The sequence below is a fragment of the Orbicella franksi genome, chromosome 7 (assembly GCF_964199315.1).
Source record: "Orbicella franksi chromosome 7, jaOrbFran1.1, whole genome shotgun sequence".
Lineage (NCBI taxonomy): Eukaryota > Metazoa > Cnidaria > Anthozoa > Scleractinia > Merulinidae > Orbicella > Orbicella franksi.
This window is the reverse complement of record NC_138151.1, coordinates 20,282,128-20,298,140: the sequence shown is the minus strand read 5'-3', so window position 1 is coordinate 20,298,140 and position 16,013 is coordinate 20,282,128. Positions and strand designations below refer to the sequence as shown.

Below are 16,013 nucleotides of genomic sequence, written 5' to 3'. Positions count from 1 at the left end.
AGGGACAGAACATAATTAGCTCTGATTTGCCGATTTGCATAGTATAAGAACGTGTCTTTTTAACAAATTCCTTGTCACTTTCCCCTAATAAAGGCTGAAGTTTTAGCCGAAACGTTGGGACTTTTACAAAAAAAATTTTTTACTAACATTTTTACATTTTTTAAACCGGAGTAACGTTTTTCAATCATGAATTTTGAGTTCTTGTTTTTGAAAGTATTATAACGCTTTACTTTCCCGCCCCCTATTCTTCCAGGATCCCCCCCTGTCCCCCCCCCCGGCACTAGTATGGGCGCTGCGCAACGCAACATTGTCATCATAATTTTACCCATAATTTTAAGAGTTAGTTTCCTTATTGGAAGCCGATTTTCCTATCTGCATTTCATTTATTTGTAGCATCATTTCTACAGTCCATCAAATTGTAATAGAGTATACGAAATTAACCATTTCTCTTCCAGTACAAGTTTCGCGTGACATTATATCGCAAGCTTTGAACCGGCCTCCCACACATTTTTCTGACGGTCCATCACTGCTGAAGGTGTCACCCGCCTCGGGCCCTGACCAACACTCACCTGAAGAAGAGCAAGCAAAAGAGAAAGGCTTTCACTCGAATGAAAGATTCATTCAACTAGTTATACAAACAAAGTTGATCCGAGTGTCAGTAAGGGGTGTATTTGGAGTAAGTATGTGATAGGGGTGGTAACAAGCCCACCGTATAAATAGTCTTACCATAATTCTGAACACCGAAGAGAGAATACTTCTTTTCCTTAGCTTTTGCAGCGCAGCGACATACAATGTCATTCAGGTACTTGTCCCATTCTCCCCAATTAACTTTAATGCCGCTGAACTTGGGACTCTTCATATCACGATCCGTCATAAGAAGCTCAGGGAGTGGACGACCATGCTCTAGTTGTTTATCATTGAAGCAGCCAACAGGTGTGAACGGAACTGAACAACGTGCGTCTACAAAACAATCCAGCACCTGGTTAGTCTGGTGCTAATTGGTTTCATTTACTGGCATTCACGTGATTTACTAATCATGCTGCATATTGATGGTGTACTGTTTAGTGGCTGCTGGTTTTCATGAAACAAAATGTAACGGTACTTTATTGAAGGAATTTTTGAAAAAAACCAATTGAACTTACTTTGCATTCTTCGAGGCCTATAGGCTTAGGACAGGTGCATGAGAGAGACAGATATTAAACATCCTGTTGTTGGTTTGAAACAAATTAGCTAACAAGTTACAAGTTCTACAGATATTTAACCCACGAATGAGTTCATATTTGAAGGGGCCTTGTAACTGACCTCTGCATCTAAGATAAGGAACCTTAGTCTTTATTAAGTTGTAATTTCTTCGTTCGTACAATGACAACGATCGAAAATAGTTTGCAAGGAATGCCTGCCATACACAGGTAGGATTACCCTCAGTCTTTTTTATGGCATATATGTAATTAACATTTCTTCTGCCGACACACTCCTTGTCTGTGGCTTTTGGATCTCTCGGACACGGCTGATAACCGCTGGTCACACACTGCCTTTCTCCAGCAGGTCCAAGTTTGTCGTATGTTTCGCCGGCATCTGGGCTTGACCAACATTCTCCTGTTAGGATAGTAAACGTAAGGAATCAAACTTATTATTAAAAACTGGATCATATATTGGATAAAACACTTCGAGAGTTTTGACTGGTTTAGCCATCATGGTATATGAACCATTATACCATGCTCTACAAATATGGTAAGTGTACGCGTAATTTTCTGGCCCGTTGTTAATTTTAATTTCATTTTAGTTTTCTATGTTTTGGGGGCGTTTTTAATAAATCAATTATTTCACTCATGCTTGTCTATCTCCACAAGTTCTGGGGCGATGCAATGTTACAACCTGCAAACCATTTAGGAAGGTGGCCAAACTTCGTTTGATATATATTAACAAAAAAAGATAAATTATGGCACTACATGCAGGATCTGTTAAGTAGATAAGTTTAAGTAAGTGAAAGACATGCTGTACGTACCGTACTGTTGTAAACCAAAGTAAGTGTACTTGTGTTCCTCAGCCTTCTCCGCACATCTGCATGCTAAACTTGGCAAATACGAGTCCCAGTTGCCCCAGTCGATATTGACATTACTGAAAACCGGGGATTTAGGATCCCGATCAGTTAGGATGAGTTTCTCTAAAAGCCGAGGCGCCTTCACTGTGTCTTTGTAACATCCAAGTTTCTGATACTTGACATGGCAGGTGGGTTCGGCGGCTATGAACAAGTAAGGCGGGATTGAAAAAACGAGAGAATGCTGCATTAGCAGGCTAAAGTTTAGGCCTTTGATATCGTGCGATTTTATTTTCCACAACTCTACGATATATATATTACCTGATTACCAATAAGATGAGGTTTTCCCGACAAATGGTTTTAAGCCTCATTGAGTATGGCATGCCCCATGCCCCCGACTGCTATCAATTGCACTAGACCTTAATTTCTGAACTTTCCCAACTTAAGATTTATAGACTTATCTGAGCGAATACGTTAAGATGATTGCAGTATTTTTAATTATGGGTGTTTTTTTCTACATCTTCACAGGTATCGCACTAATCTATCAATGAACGATATGAGCCAACCAATGACTCTTCAGGATCGTTATCAGACCTCTTCTTATTTCTTATGAAATATTTAGCCAATCCAGCCAGTCCGGCAGATAACAACTCGTAGTTTTATAATTTAGTGATTACATCGCAAAAATTGTAAGCTACCTGCTAATTCGACTCCATACACGAAGTTAGTCTCCTTCTCCCCAACACATTCCCTAGAATCTAAAGCATTGCACTTCTGGTAATCACGTGTTATACACGTGTTATTAGGTACACGCCCAGCTCTGTTGTATGTCTCTCCTGCTTTTGGTCCAGACCAGCACTCACCTTGAGAACAAACAAATCAGACAATACATCACAAGGAAGGAGCAAACATGCTGTACTGTGGGTCACCTGTGTTTACGTGAGACTGGGGTAACGTTATGTCAGTTGGTGCATAGGGCGCGACGACAGCGAGATATACATAAATAGATGACTAGATTGAACTAAAGGAGAAGCGTGCATTAATCCGATATGGGAGGACACGGGGAGCCAAAGTACCCATTTGAATGATTAATTTCTGGTCAGAGGTTTTGCGACATTCTGCATTGCTTTGATGAAGAAAACTAGAGATCATCGTTAGCCATTTTTCAGAAGGATGGCCGCGAGAATGGAAATGTTTGAAGCCATGCTAAGAGTTGTCTTTGTCTTTGTTTCACCTTTCTTCACAAACATATCTTTGATTATTGTTCATTTCTCCGCCAATATAAAGTATGTTGAACACACAATCGGTTATGCAGTAGATTAAATTGGTACATTATAAACCGTCACTGATTTTTAATTTGGGTGTTACACTAAACTTAACTATGACCACGCTAAAGAGAATCGTTGACTAAAAGTTGCCTAAATTCAAGAGTAATGAGATTCAATAATTTTCAAGAAATTTATCCTGTTTTAACGTAATCATGAGGTTCAGTGTAGCTTAAATGTCGTTAGCATGAATTCCGTCCATAAAGGCCTTATTAGGTATAGACCCTCTTTAGATTCTAAAGGCGGGACTGATCTAAACAGAACTTGTAACGGATTCCCTTAGGAATGTGGCCTGTGCGGGGATTTTAAACTCTCTTGATCTTCATCAACTCGTACACACGGTCATCACAGGTGAGTGGGTTTTTTTCCCGCATTTTGTTGTTGTTGTTGTTGAGTTCAGTGCAGTGTGGAGTTGTATGATGTGTGATGGATGTTACTCACTAACCGTAGAACTGAATGCTGAAATAGGCAAAATTGCGCAGTTTTGCTTCCTTGGCACAACGGCAGACGAGATCCTTCATGTAAAAATTCCAGTTTTTCCAGTCGACGGAGATCCTACTGTACTTCTCTGCTAATGGATCTCTGTCGGTGAAGAGTAACTCGGGGAGAGGGCGTGGGGAGCGCATGTCATCCTTAAAACACCCTACCTTGGTGTAAGTCGCAGGACAGGCTGTGGTAAAGTTCAAAATGGATGTCAATTCTAAGTCGTAGCCTTCATAATTACACCCGTAAAGTATGCCAATGGAATGTTTGACAAGTTCTTCTCCTAGCTACATAATAAGTGACAGAGAATTATTGCCATGGCTCCTCACAAAGGAGAATTATCGGCCACTGAAATTTGAAGTGTAACATTTAATCGCGCTTTTCAGTTAAAATCCAATGGCTCATTGCTGTGTTTGGTTCTTGCGAGGAAGAACTTACACTTAACTCTTAGTTACTAAAGTCATTCTATAACTAGGTAACGACCAAATGGTTGTTACCTCAGTGACCTCAGTACCCGTTGTACTGGGTCAATTATTGATACTTACTTGGGTTCTCAGGTTCTGAAGGAGGAGCAACAGATGGCGTTGGAGATTGAGGTGCTGAAACCGAAAACGTCCATAACGAAAATACAATGAGAAACTGTTATAATGTTAAGAAGCGTAATTTGAGTTACTTCATTTTTAATTTTAGTTTGTCTAGCGTCGCTCATTCGCGGGTCAAGGTTAGCCCACATGTATCTTGTCAAGGTTCTTAGTTTCCTTACTCGTTCTGTCTAGGAGGCTTAACTTTTAACAATTTCTTCCATTAGTGATCATGTTTGGGTTCTTCTACTGACCATATTTAGGCCCTCCGCAGAGGTTCCTGTTTTGGATTAAGTTCTTAAAGGCTAAGTGTTCTATTTGCTGCATTCGCAGAAGTCGCATGAAAGTGTTTGGGTGTATGTCCCATAAATATGTTTACTCCTCCAAGGTCTGTCGTCCTGTATTCCCACAGTAAGCCTACCAACGGGGTATTTAAGCGCGTGTGCATTTGGTAATCAATTTACAGAAGGAGATTGCCGTGCAAGTCCAAAGCCGGATTCAGCCAATAAATATTAGATTCCTGGCCCATCCTCTAGCAACTTATTGCCAAGCGCCCCAATAATTGCACTGTATGCAACTAAACAAACTGCTGTCGAGGTGTCGTTTAGTTGCGAATACCTGAGTTTTTAATCTATTTTTTTTTTGTAATACTAATCTTCAAACACATTGAGTTATGTCCTCTACTAATCAGAGAACTGGTTACTGCCAAACATAGAGCAAAAGAGAAATTGAAAAACCACAGCTCAAGACAATTTTTTTAGCTTCTCATTAGTTCAGAGTTTCTTTACTTCTAAATAATATCGCTAGTGAATCTGTGATTTTCGTCGCGCTAGTTTAATAAGTGAGTCTCGGTGTTTGTCGATCTGCTGACAGTTTTAAAATGACAAAGGAAATGACAAGTTCATGTCTGTTATGTTTAAAGATCATTTCTTGGCATTTCCAGGTACGTTTCCATTTTGAACTCATTCGAACTTGAATATTATTATTTTTAATATTTTCATTTTTATTACATTTTAATGTCGTTTTTCCTAGCGAAGGTAAGTTAACCGTGGCGACTTGCAATTGAACCAGAGCTATTACTCAAATACAAACAACTCGTGATGGCGTTAATGGGGCAACACTGCCTTGCGTTTGGTTAGCCCATGCGACTTCCGGCGATAGCGTGGCAAAACAACCTCACTTATCTCCCCAGCACTGCGAGCTGAATGACAGACAGCACGTGCTGGATCGGACAAGAGTATCGGTTAGCAAGCGATGTTCAAAGGGGATGAAAAAACAACAAGCTTGGGGGAAGTCGCTGCGCAGACATCACCGCACCACACAGGAGTGACCTTTTGTTTATTATGCAGGAATACATGACCAACCTCGTCTCCAAAGGGAGGGAGGGAGGGAAAATTAAACGATAGATTTACAATAAGTAATAGCTACGTTGCTTGGACGAACTCAGAATGGACTCTGAACAGTTTTCCGATCTTTTATATGGAGACGTTCGTCTGCTTGTAAGCCAGTAGAAAAAGCTGTACTACCGAACAGCTCACCCTAACACGTGTAACATCTTAAACATGAATAGTGCTTTAATGCTTTGCGCCAATGCTATGGTACGTTATAACGTTCAGAAGGTAACAAAGCTACAATATTTCGTATAGTGTGATCGTCCGGGTGAGTGTAGTTCTGAAAAGAACTGTTGTTGGTGACTGACGTTTCGACAACCTGAGCGGAAGTCATCTTCAGAGTCAAGTGAATAGTGTTTGTCAGTCGATGATCTTATAAGTCTGGTCCGTTGAACGTGATTGGTCAGTATAGCCATGATGGTATTGGCTGAAAGACTCGTGTAAAGTTTGTCATCAGTCATTGGTGGGTTTCGATCCGTCTATTGTTAGTCAAGTAGGTCGGTTTTGGTCCGTGTATTGTTAAGTCGGTCTGTTAGAAGTCCGTTTGTCGCTTTCGTTTCTGTCGTGGATAAGTCGTTTGTAAGGCGCCGGTAGTTGTTGACATCTGTTAAGAGGCGTTTGTTCTAGGTTAGTGTACCAGCTTTCCAGAGTCAGTCGTTGAAAATAGTTTGTACTGTAGGTTAAGCACTGAGCAGAGTCCCAGTCAATGTTGTGGTTTGTCAGTTGATGATGTACAGCAATGTGATTGTTGGTATCACCATTTCTCGTGGCTCGTTTGTGTTCAGTCAGTCTCGTGTTAAGGTTTCTGCCAGTCTCACCAATGTAGGAAGCCTGGCAGTCGGAGCATTTGATCTTGTAAACTGCTCCCTGTCTGTCGTTAGGTTCGTCTCTGTCTTTCACGTTGGTCAGTATCTGTCGTAACGTAGTTGTAGGCTTTTGGGCTACACGAATGTTGTAGGGCTGTAGGATCCGCGAGATGGTCTCAGAAGTGCCCTTAATGTAAGGTATAGTCACTCTAGTAACAGGCGTAGGGTTCCTGTTCGTAGCGTCAGCTTTAGTAGGTCGGTAAATGTTTCGTCTAATAAAGTCAGCGCTGTAGTTGTTTTTGTGAAAAACACGTTCAAGGTATCTGTTTTCGTCACGTAAGCTGCCCGGTGTGTCACAAACTAGTTGCGCTCGTCTCGTCAAAGTCTTTATAGTCGTGGCTTTGTGTGAAGTCGGGTTGTAGGATGATTCGTCAAGTAATCTGTCGGTATGCGTCGGTTTTCTGTACAATGTCGTTCGTAGTTCGTTGTTGTCGAACTAACCTACAGTACAAACTATTTTCAACGACTGACTCTGGAAAGCTGGTACACTAACCTAGAACAAACGCCTCTTAACAGATGTCAACAACTACCGGCGCCTTACAAACGACTTATCCACGACAGAAACGAAAGCGACAAACGGACTTCTAACAGACCGACTTAACAATACACGGACCAAAACCGACCTACTTGACTAACAATAGACGGATCGAAACCCACCAATGACTGATGACAAACTTTACACGAGTCTTTCAGCCAATACCATCATGGCTATACTGACCAATCACGTTCAACGGACCAGACTTATAAGATCATCGACTGACAAACACTATTCACTTGACTCTGAAGATGACTTCCGCTCAGGTTGTCGAAACGTCAGTCACCAACAACAGTTCTTTTCAGAACTACACTCACCCGGACGATCACACTATACGAACTACTGATACTCCTGGGTTCAAACCACTTACAAAGCTACAATATTTTAGGTTTAGCTACAATAAGGCTTACAGTTTGCTGACCTTTGGAATATAACTGCTCAATAGCTCTATAGAACGTGATGTAGCCTGCGAACAGGCTCCCATCGAGGGCGGAAAAAAATTCGGCGAGCGAAAGCGTGATTCCGTGAGCGAAGCGAGTGGGAGTCGGAGCGTGAATCCGCGAGCGAAGCGAGTGGGACGCGGGGGAGCCTGTAGACATTGTCTTTGATACGCCGTTCCGCCCCTTGGTGATTAGCCTGTTACAAATCAGTCAAGTAGGTAATTAAACCTGTCAAAATTGATGGTTTTTCCCCCGCTGATATATCGGCTTTTTATAGCATTCTACTGCACGCGGGTTTTGCGGTAAGCGGAAATGCAAGGCGAACGGGAACGTATTTGCCGTTTCTGCAAAAAGTTATTAAATCCGCTTGAAGGGAAAAGAGTGCCGGTGGTGTCAGTTTTTAACAGGGTAAAAAACAAAGAACTGACTGGGCCTTCTGGTCAAGAGAGTGTGGTTTTGGCTGCCGAAGTTGAAAAGTTAGGACATTGCTTACACCGTGGAATGAATTTCCCTGAATTGTCTTGCGTGGTTTATTCTTGCACAGTAATAACAAGCCGACATGCACATAACAGCGGAAACCATGCAGACCTATGACCTATAAAAATTTGCCATAGCACGATCTAACGGCCCAACTCCACTTAAAATTCCTCCTTATTACACAACATGAAGTGCCCTTCGTGAACACGAGTGAAGCGACAAGAAAGGTCGAGTGACCGGCAAATGTACAAATGTCACGAACCGTAGAAGTCGTGTAGGCTAGTCAACCCCATTTTAGACAGAGATGTGATGAAAATGTTGCAAAGAATTGCTCAAAGCTGCCTCGAATTCCACGTCAGTGAACTGTACATTACACGCAGAAGCCATCTTTGTCGGTCGCGGCAAGAATTATGCAAATTTACATGCAGTTGTCAAGATCTGTCAAATATTTACCTCAAAGCTTCTCAAAGCTGTCAACAGTCATCGATTCAACCAATCAGATCTTGATACCAGGAGCTGGTATCATGGAACGGCGGCATCAATGGAATGTCTACAGGCTCCCCCGTGCACTCCCTCGTCACCAGACCACTCTCGGCTCGTCCCGCTCGCCCTGTTCTACACTCGGCTAGCTCGCTCTGAAACCAACCGGGAGCCTGTTCGCAGGCTAAAAGCGATGCCGCCATGAACGGCTCATTCAGAACGTACGTCACGCACCATTAACTATATCTTACTGGCGTGACAGTAAAATCTCATTTAAAATTGTATTTTAAGAGGACCCATGTTGTCTTACCTTTCTCTTTGCAGACAGTCTGGCTTATTGTATCCACCAGATCAACAAGTTTGTCGTAATCATGAATATGAAAAACGTTTTCCTTCTTAGGACCTGTGGCCATAAAATTCAACTCTTCGTTATTAATCAAATCCCCGACTCCAACAGCTATAACATACACTCCTTCCGCCCTCAGGTTCTCCATGGGTTCTTGTAGTAACTCTACTCCTTGCTTATTGTTCAACGGTGTTGTGCGACCATCAGTCACTATTATAAGTAGTTTCTTGGCCCCAACTCGGTTGATTCGGAGAAATATTTCCCAAGCTTTTTGCAGTGCAAGCTCTGTTCGTGTGACTCCGTTCTGATACCGATTTTTGAGGTTTTCTAGTTCCTCCTCAAGAAACTTTTGATCATTTGATGGTTGAATAGCCTCGTTGGACACAGCACTGAAGTCAATGACTCCCATACGACTTTCTACGTTTAAGGCAAGTAATTTTCCAGCCAATTTTGCAGCAAAATCCACGCTTTTCACCCAGTTTTCTTTAAGTACACTGCCGGATGCATCCAACGCCGTGATGACATCAAGTGGAGTGAAGCATCCTGGAAACCAACAAAGACGAGAAATCATAAGGTCTGTCTTCAACAGGCGTCAATATGGTTTAGTGGTATCGGTTTTTATTTTGTTCATATCACAAATGTGTATAGGAAATAGTTAGACCTTAAATATAATTCGTGACTGATCTGATCGACTTCGAAATACTTGTACCCTCATATACCTTGGGTTGATATCCAAGATCTCTGAACTTCTTTAGAACAGATGAAAAACTCCGCAATACTTCATTTCTACTTCCGATATGTTTTTGGTGGTTCTGGAGTCAGCTGGGCAAATCTGAACTTTAGGTGTTGTACATCATCTTCGATATAATGTAAACGTAAGAAGTACTATGCAGGGTAAACGTTTTTTTTGTTTTTCTAACGGAGCACAATTTACAATATAGAAATTATCGTACTGCTTGTCATTCAAACGCTGACCTAGTAGTGCTGTATAATAACACTCACGGTGAGAAACCTGACACAGTTTTCCAGTTCTAATTTTGAGTAGGAAATTGACTATAATCTAAACTGTAGACGAGCAGTGGGCCAAGTGGCATACTATGATTGGGCTGGTTAATTTGATGAAATGATTAGTTATGACCGTACGTCCGTCAGGTAAAATTTTATTCTGGTTTGCTGACCAGTTAAAAGTGTTTTTATTCAGTTAAAGAGGACTTCTTCAAAATTAATTTAAAGATATCAAGGTATCCATAGAGTTTGTAGACATGAAAAAAGAAACGTCGCTGAGCAGTACTGATTAAAAGGACCAATTTGATTCCATTTTTCTTTTCTCTCGATATTAGGCCATATTTTTGGCATACCTTCCCCCCCCCCTCCCCCCCAAATCCTCCCCCACCTTATAAAAATGATGGTCCCTTAAGGTCATTCCACTGAAATAGAACCTGCACTGAGATTTTTGTCAAACTTTGCCTATTGACTGTTTATATTATGGGAACTTAAATTTGGAAATAAAAATGAGGGGTCCCCACGTTCGTTTAGGAGCAACAGCGCCTTGTTTATACCATATAAATCATTACAAAAGCACCATGATTATAGTCACGATTGCTTGCTAAATTCACGTTTCCGACGATTGCCTCTTGCTCAACACTGAGAATTGGCCCATATTTATTTTACATAGAGAAATTTATTACTCAATTCAACACAACAGAAAAAAATGATAGGTCACCGTACTCGTTTTCGAGAAAATGACGATTTACCTCTATGGCGAGGTCCAGCTGTAAAGAAAAGCCGCCATATTTTACTGCGCGCGCGCTAATCACGCGTAAAATTATATGCAGTAGGGATGCGCAATGCAATACTGGGGAATGACCTTAATTGTTTCCGCCGTCTTATTTGAGAAAAATGAGATAATCGATAACGAGATATAAGCAAAATTTTAAAAGTGTGTCTATGGGAAACCAGGCAGAACTAGGCGGGAGGCGATACAGCTCAAACCACCAATTTCGTTCAAACTTAACTCAAATGTTGGATATTCCCTTCTACTTTGGGGACCCCCTGAAAAAAGGGTGATCTGACACCTATGTATGCATATTTCATACGCTGTCTTTGGTTCAGTATTTCCACAACATGAAAGGCTATGCCAACTGAATCCACTGGATTATGTTCTACAAATATCAGACTCGAAGCGTAGTAATCCGAAATAAAAACTACCCGCTTTGGTCGTGTCTCCGGAGATTTTGAAGACGGAATTTAAAGTGGAAACTTTGAATTCGAATCGAAAACTTTTGAATTTCGGGGAGCTTCGTCGTGTAAACGATTCAGACGAGTCGAAAGAACAAATCCGGATATTTTTCCGCTAGCGATCTTTTGAGTTTGTGGTAGATCGAAAATGGCGGACCTAGTAGTCACAATGATGGCGGTCGCTGGTTGCCTCGGTCTGTTACAGGTACAGGCAATCAATTTTATAATGAGTATTGCTATATTTCTAATCCTTTTGGGAAGAATATGCACCGATAACTGCTGACAGAAGTTCAACTTCGTGATCTGTCCAACTCAAATTTCCCTCAGTGGCATCTGGATCAACTCCAGCTCCCGAGGGGGAATCCCATGTAAAAAGGACGAGGGTGCTGGTCGCGTCTTTTAGAGGTTAAAAAATGTGGTTTTGATAACTCTTAGGGTGTTAGGTGTTCCGTTAATATATGAACAATTAACATTTGATTGACGTTTGATTTCGTAAATACCTTTTGATTGACATTTAGCCGCGTAACCGATACGGTCAATTGACCTTTGAGCTTGGATAAGTTAGTTTTTGTCGCAGATATTTCCACTGTGAACACGTTCGTTGCTGACCTGTTTTGCTGACCCGTTTTCTGCTGTTTTCAAATCTGTTTATCTGTTTCCTGACCTGGACAAACCGTAAAACAATCTGATTGGACATCGTCAAAGAAGTAAGTTTAGTACTGTAACTCAGGCTTAAAACAATGTAACTTAGGTTTGCGTTTATATTCCGATCGCCTGTTTGGTTTCTCAATCGAATTTTGTATTACCTCTTTAGATCGAATAATCTTGAATCCTGGAATGAATTATACGATTGGCGTAGCCCAGTTAGATTGTCTGTTTGGTTTTTTACGGAACCATTAGGCCTAAAAAGGTCCACAGCGGGAGTTTTCGCAGTACCTTTTAGGGTGTTGAGCCGGAAAAATATGACAGGAGATAATGTATTGTTTCAGAATTATTTGGTATCTCTAAGGGGTGAAATAGATTTCAAGCCACACCCACAATATGATTTGAAAGGTATCAATTGAATTTAGTAAGATTGGACATCACCAATCCTAACACCTGCATTTGACCGACCTTACACAATGCAACTCACTGTTCACCTTGTGGAAAGGAAGTTACTAGGAAAACAAAGAAAATAAAGAACGATATATTCGAGACTACAAAAAAGTATAAAAATTCCTCTACTTCAATTTTATATTTTCCGTCTATTTTATCATAAATAACAGTATTTTCACGAAAATTGGACCGGCAATGGAGCAGTCTGATTGGCTAGTTTTAGTTATTGGCCCTCTGAAATAACATAGTCGGGTAATAATACATGTTATTGCTTTTAAACTATCTTCTAGTTACCCCAAAAACATACCTTTCGAGAGTTCATGGTCACTTCTTCCAGGTGTCGACGAAAATACGGTTATTGTTACCAGATAAAAGTAAACATTCATATTCGAGATGAGCTAGTTCCGCCTAGCGAGATATGAATAGAAAAACTGTAAACTTGAATACATCATTTTCGTTCGACAATTGGCTAACTGGTAAATAACTTTCATATTAGATAAATACTCACTGCTGACAGTGTCATAGCAGAAAATCAGCCGCCAATTTGGGTGTCGTGGCCACATTAGCTAGACCGAAATTCAACTATAAATCAGCTACCCACTGTGAATGTTTGGTGGAATCGTCTTCGCCAACTCACTGGCCGACACTAACCCAGTGGAACCCCTCTTAATCTGGTCACCAACGGGCCAAAAGAATCTCGCCGTAATATATAACAAGGTGGCCATATTAACGTGTGGCCGTAAGGCGGGGTTCCAGGGTATATTAGTATACAAGTGAATGATCCTTTTTTGTGTGCTCTGATCGGCTATGCAAGCAAGTCACTTATCCTATTCATGTGCTCTGGTTGGCTGTCCAAACTTCCTATGTTCTTCGCTATTTGGATCCATTATCTCTGTGCGTAAAGTGTTCTCCCTGCCTAATAAACATTTTATTCATTTAAGTATTTTAGTCAGGCAAAGTTGAATAAATAAATAAAGAAAGGACGTCCAGGGACGTCCATTCTGTTTCAGTCTGCTGTCGAGCACAAACCTAAACACCTAAAGATCGAGCGCAAAACGTTCGATCAAACTGGTGTTAAGCCGGAGACTTTGTCTGGATCAGTAAATGCGGTATACGTGATAAGAAGGAAAATAACTTAACAGCCGGGCCTGACATCACAGCAATAAAATAATGCAAATTGACATGCCACGTGATCATTTTGTTAGTATTTGTTGCATTATCTACCTTGCTACTTTTGGAATGATCTGTCTTAATTTCGTTTTTAAAAAATATAAATGATCAAAAGTCAGATTTTCATGAAAAAACTGACCTTTGACCTTAGAACATTTTTCTGTTAAAACTGGGCCGGTCATTCCAAACGTGAGAAGGATAGAAATAATTGACCTGCATATAAAACGCGTTTTTGTTGAAAAGCTTACTTTAAATGATAAATTATTTTTACCTGTAAAACTCTTTGACCCAGGCCTTAAACTGCTTGAGATACCTAGAATGGCGCTCCGAGTTCAAAGAAATCATGATTGTTCTTTGAAAAACTTATACGTATTGGTATCTGCTGCAGGGTGCGCTATATCTCGGATTTGCAATGTAACATTATTAATACTTATCTTCGTATTTAATCCTTCTATATTCTTTTCAAAACGGACTACGATCTGGTGATTGGCGAACCTGTGGTCTTCAGAAAAGGCTGCTTCAGATTAAAAGATAGTTGAATACGAATTCCCTTTTCTGTTTAGAGTTGTCAATGACTTAGCACTGTTTCATATCATTTGAAAAATACTTAGTAAGTTTAGACATTAAACCTGTGTTTTAATTTAAAGATAATTTCGCACATCGACAGCACGACGTCGTATTCGCTGATGATATTGTTACATAAGACATTCACATGTGCAGTTGTCTTTCATCACTAGTGTTGCGGGCTCAGCAAACGTTTCAGTTTCCTCCTCAGAAAATTAAGTTACAAAATAAGGAAGTTAATTTCACATTTTCATTTTATAAAATGTGCGATTTCTTCGTTAAGCAGTAAAAAAAATCACCGATGGGGGATTTGACTTTGTACGCTACTTACTGTACATGTAATAATCGATTTATGGACTTCCCTGTTTGAAGCAATAATAAGTGCCCACGAAAACGAACCTCTATTTCAATTCATCTCCCTTTCCTCCTTTGTTGATCTCCAAAAACTAAATAAGAAACGTGAATCGAATCACTGAGGTAGTGTTCCACGTTTGAAAAAATTAAGGGATGAGTGTAGTTCTACGGTTTTTCGTTTAAATGTTCTTTTGTTCGACAACTTGGTTTAGATGTCTTTGAACTAAACATTCTGAAATGCAAGAAGAAAATCAACAATACTGGTTTGTACTCCATAAAATAAAGCAGCTTAACATTCATATGGAAAGAAAACCTCTTAAAAGGCAGTCCTAAACCGAAGGCTTAACTAAAACGCAATTTTGTTCTTTTTCTCATATTTGTTTTGTCAGCAGGTTTAAACAGGTGAAGTCACAGCTGCTGTAAACAATCCACTTAGACACAAGCTTCAGAGTATTTTGCATTGTCCTTTATTTATGGAAACATGTTGCCACAAATACAACTGACTGCTTTGCAAAGTAGAAGCGTCTTTGGTTTAAGAATTGACATCCCCATGTTCCTCTAGCATATATGATCCACTAAGCGTTTAAGAGTGCACTTACACAAAAACTACTCTTCTATGGCTTGTTCTCTCATTAATTACCTCGAAGTGAGATAAAGTGGACAAAAATTATGGTGGGTAGCTAGATGTTCAGGATACAGATAACTTGATAGAATTCACTGACCTACAAGCCTCAATGAACTACTCTGGTGCTATCAATGAGCAATGCCACATACCTGATTCCTGAATTGACAACTGCTGACTGCTGACCAGAATCAGCAACATGTACAACTGACGCAATTTCAAAATTGCCATTGAAAACGTTTAGCGTTGAAATCAAGTTTAAATCAAACTGGCGGTCAAAAGTAAAGAAAGTCTTAAGTCCGTTGGCGAATTTAGAAGTAATACATCAATTAAGAGTAAATTAGACACATCACACCATTTTGATTACATGTTTTCATCTGCGTCTCCGTTATTGGTTAGTAGGGAGGGAAAGATAAACATACCTGTTTTGTAATATCTTTACACATATAGCAAGTTAATAATACCCTAAATTGCAAATTGATGAACCATCATGCCATATTACACTAGGATCTGTCGCGCGATGGACAGACGTAATTCTCGCCTGCGTGTAGTGACGAGTCGCTCACAGTGTTGTAAGGCTTTGTATATGGAAAAAGACCATATCAATGTTTCTTACATGCACATTGAAAGTTGTCATCTCAAGAGATATCAGCTGGTGCCAAGAAATCCTGTAACTATGTTGACACAATTATGACAGCAAACAAATGTAGAAAATCTTCCCAAACTGATAATTAAAATCAACCAATTAAAAATGTTTCTAGCCTGCTTTGGGTCAAATATGACCAAAGAAGTGACCGAGATATATGAAAATTCGTCTTTTACTCCAGCTGATTGCGCTAATCGCGATGAGAACTGTGCATTGTCTTGACAATGCCAGGGTTTCATTTCAGCTTATTATACCATTCAAAGGACGAGTGACAAACTTAGCCAAACAGAACCGGTTTAATAATTTCTTAGCACTGGACCGGGTTAGGTTTCTTGCATGTACACTTTGCATTACTTAGAACC

General features: G+C 40.3%; 1 protein-coding gene across 1 annotated transcript; it reads right to left on the bottom strand.

Annotated features, from left to right (window-relative positions):
• Positions 1-277: 277 nt before the first annotated feature.
• LOC145492325 (uncharacterized) lies at positions 278-9,496 on the bottom strand. The gene is made up of 8 exons (XM_081471754.1): positions 8,927-9,496; positions 4,392-4,445; positions 3,809-4,033; positions 2,737-2,901; positions 2,006-2,242; positions 1,420-1,596; positions 727-960; positions 278-569 (listed from the first exon to the last, which is right to left on the bottom strand). Exons 1-8 carry the CDS (start codon positions 9,369-9,371, stop codon positions 412-414), a joined length of 1,695 nt encoding a protein of 564 aa, XP_081327880.1. The 5' UTR covers positions 9,372-9,496; the 3' UTR covers positions 278-411.
• Positions 9,497-16,013: the final 6,517 nt, after the last annotated feature.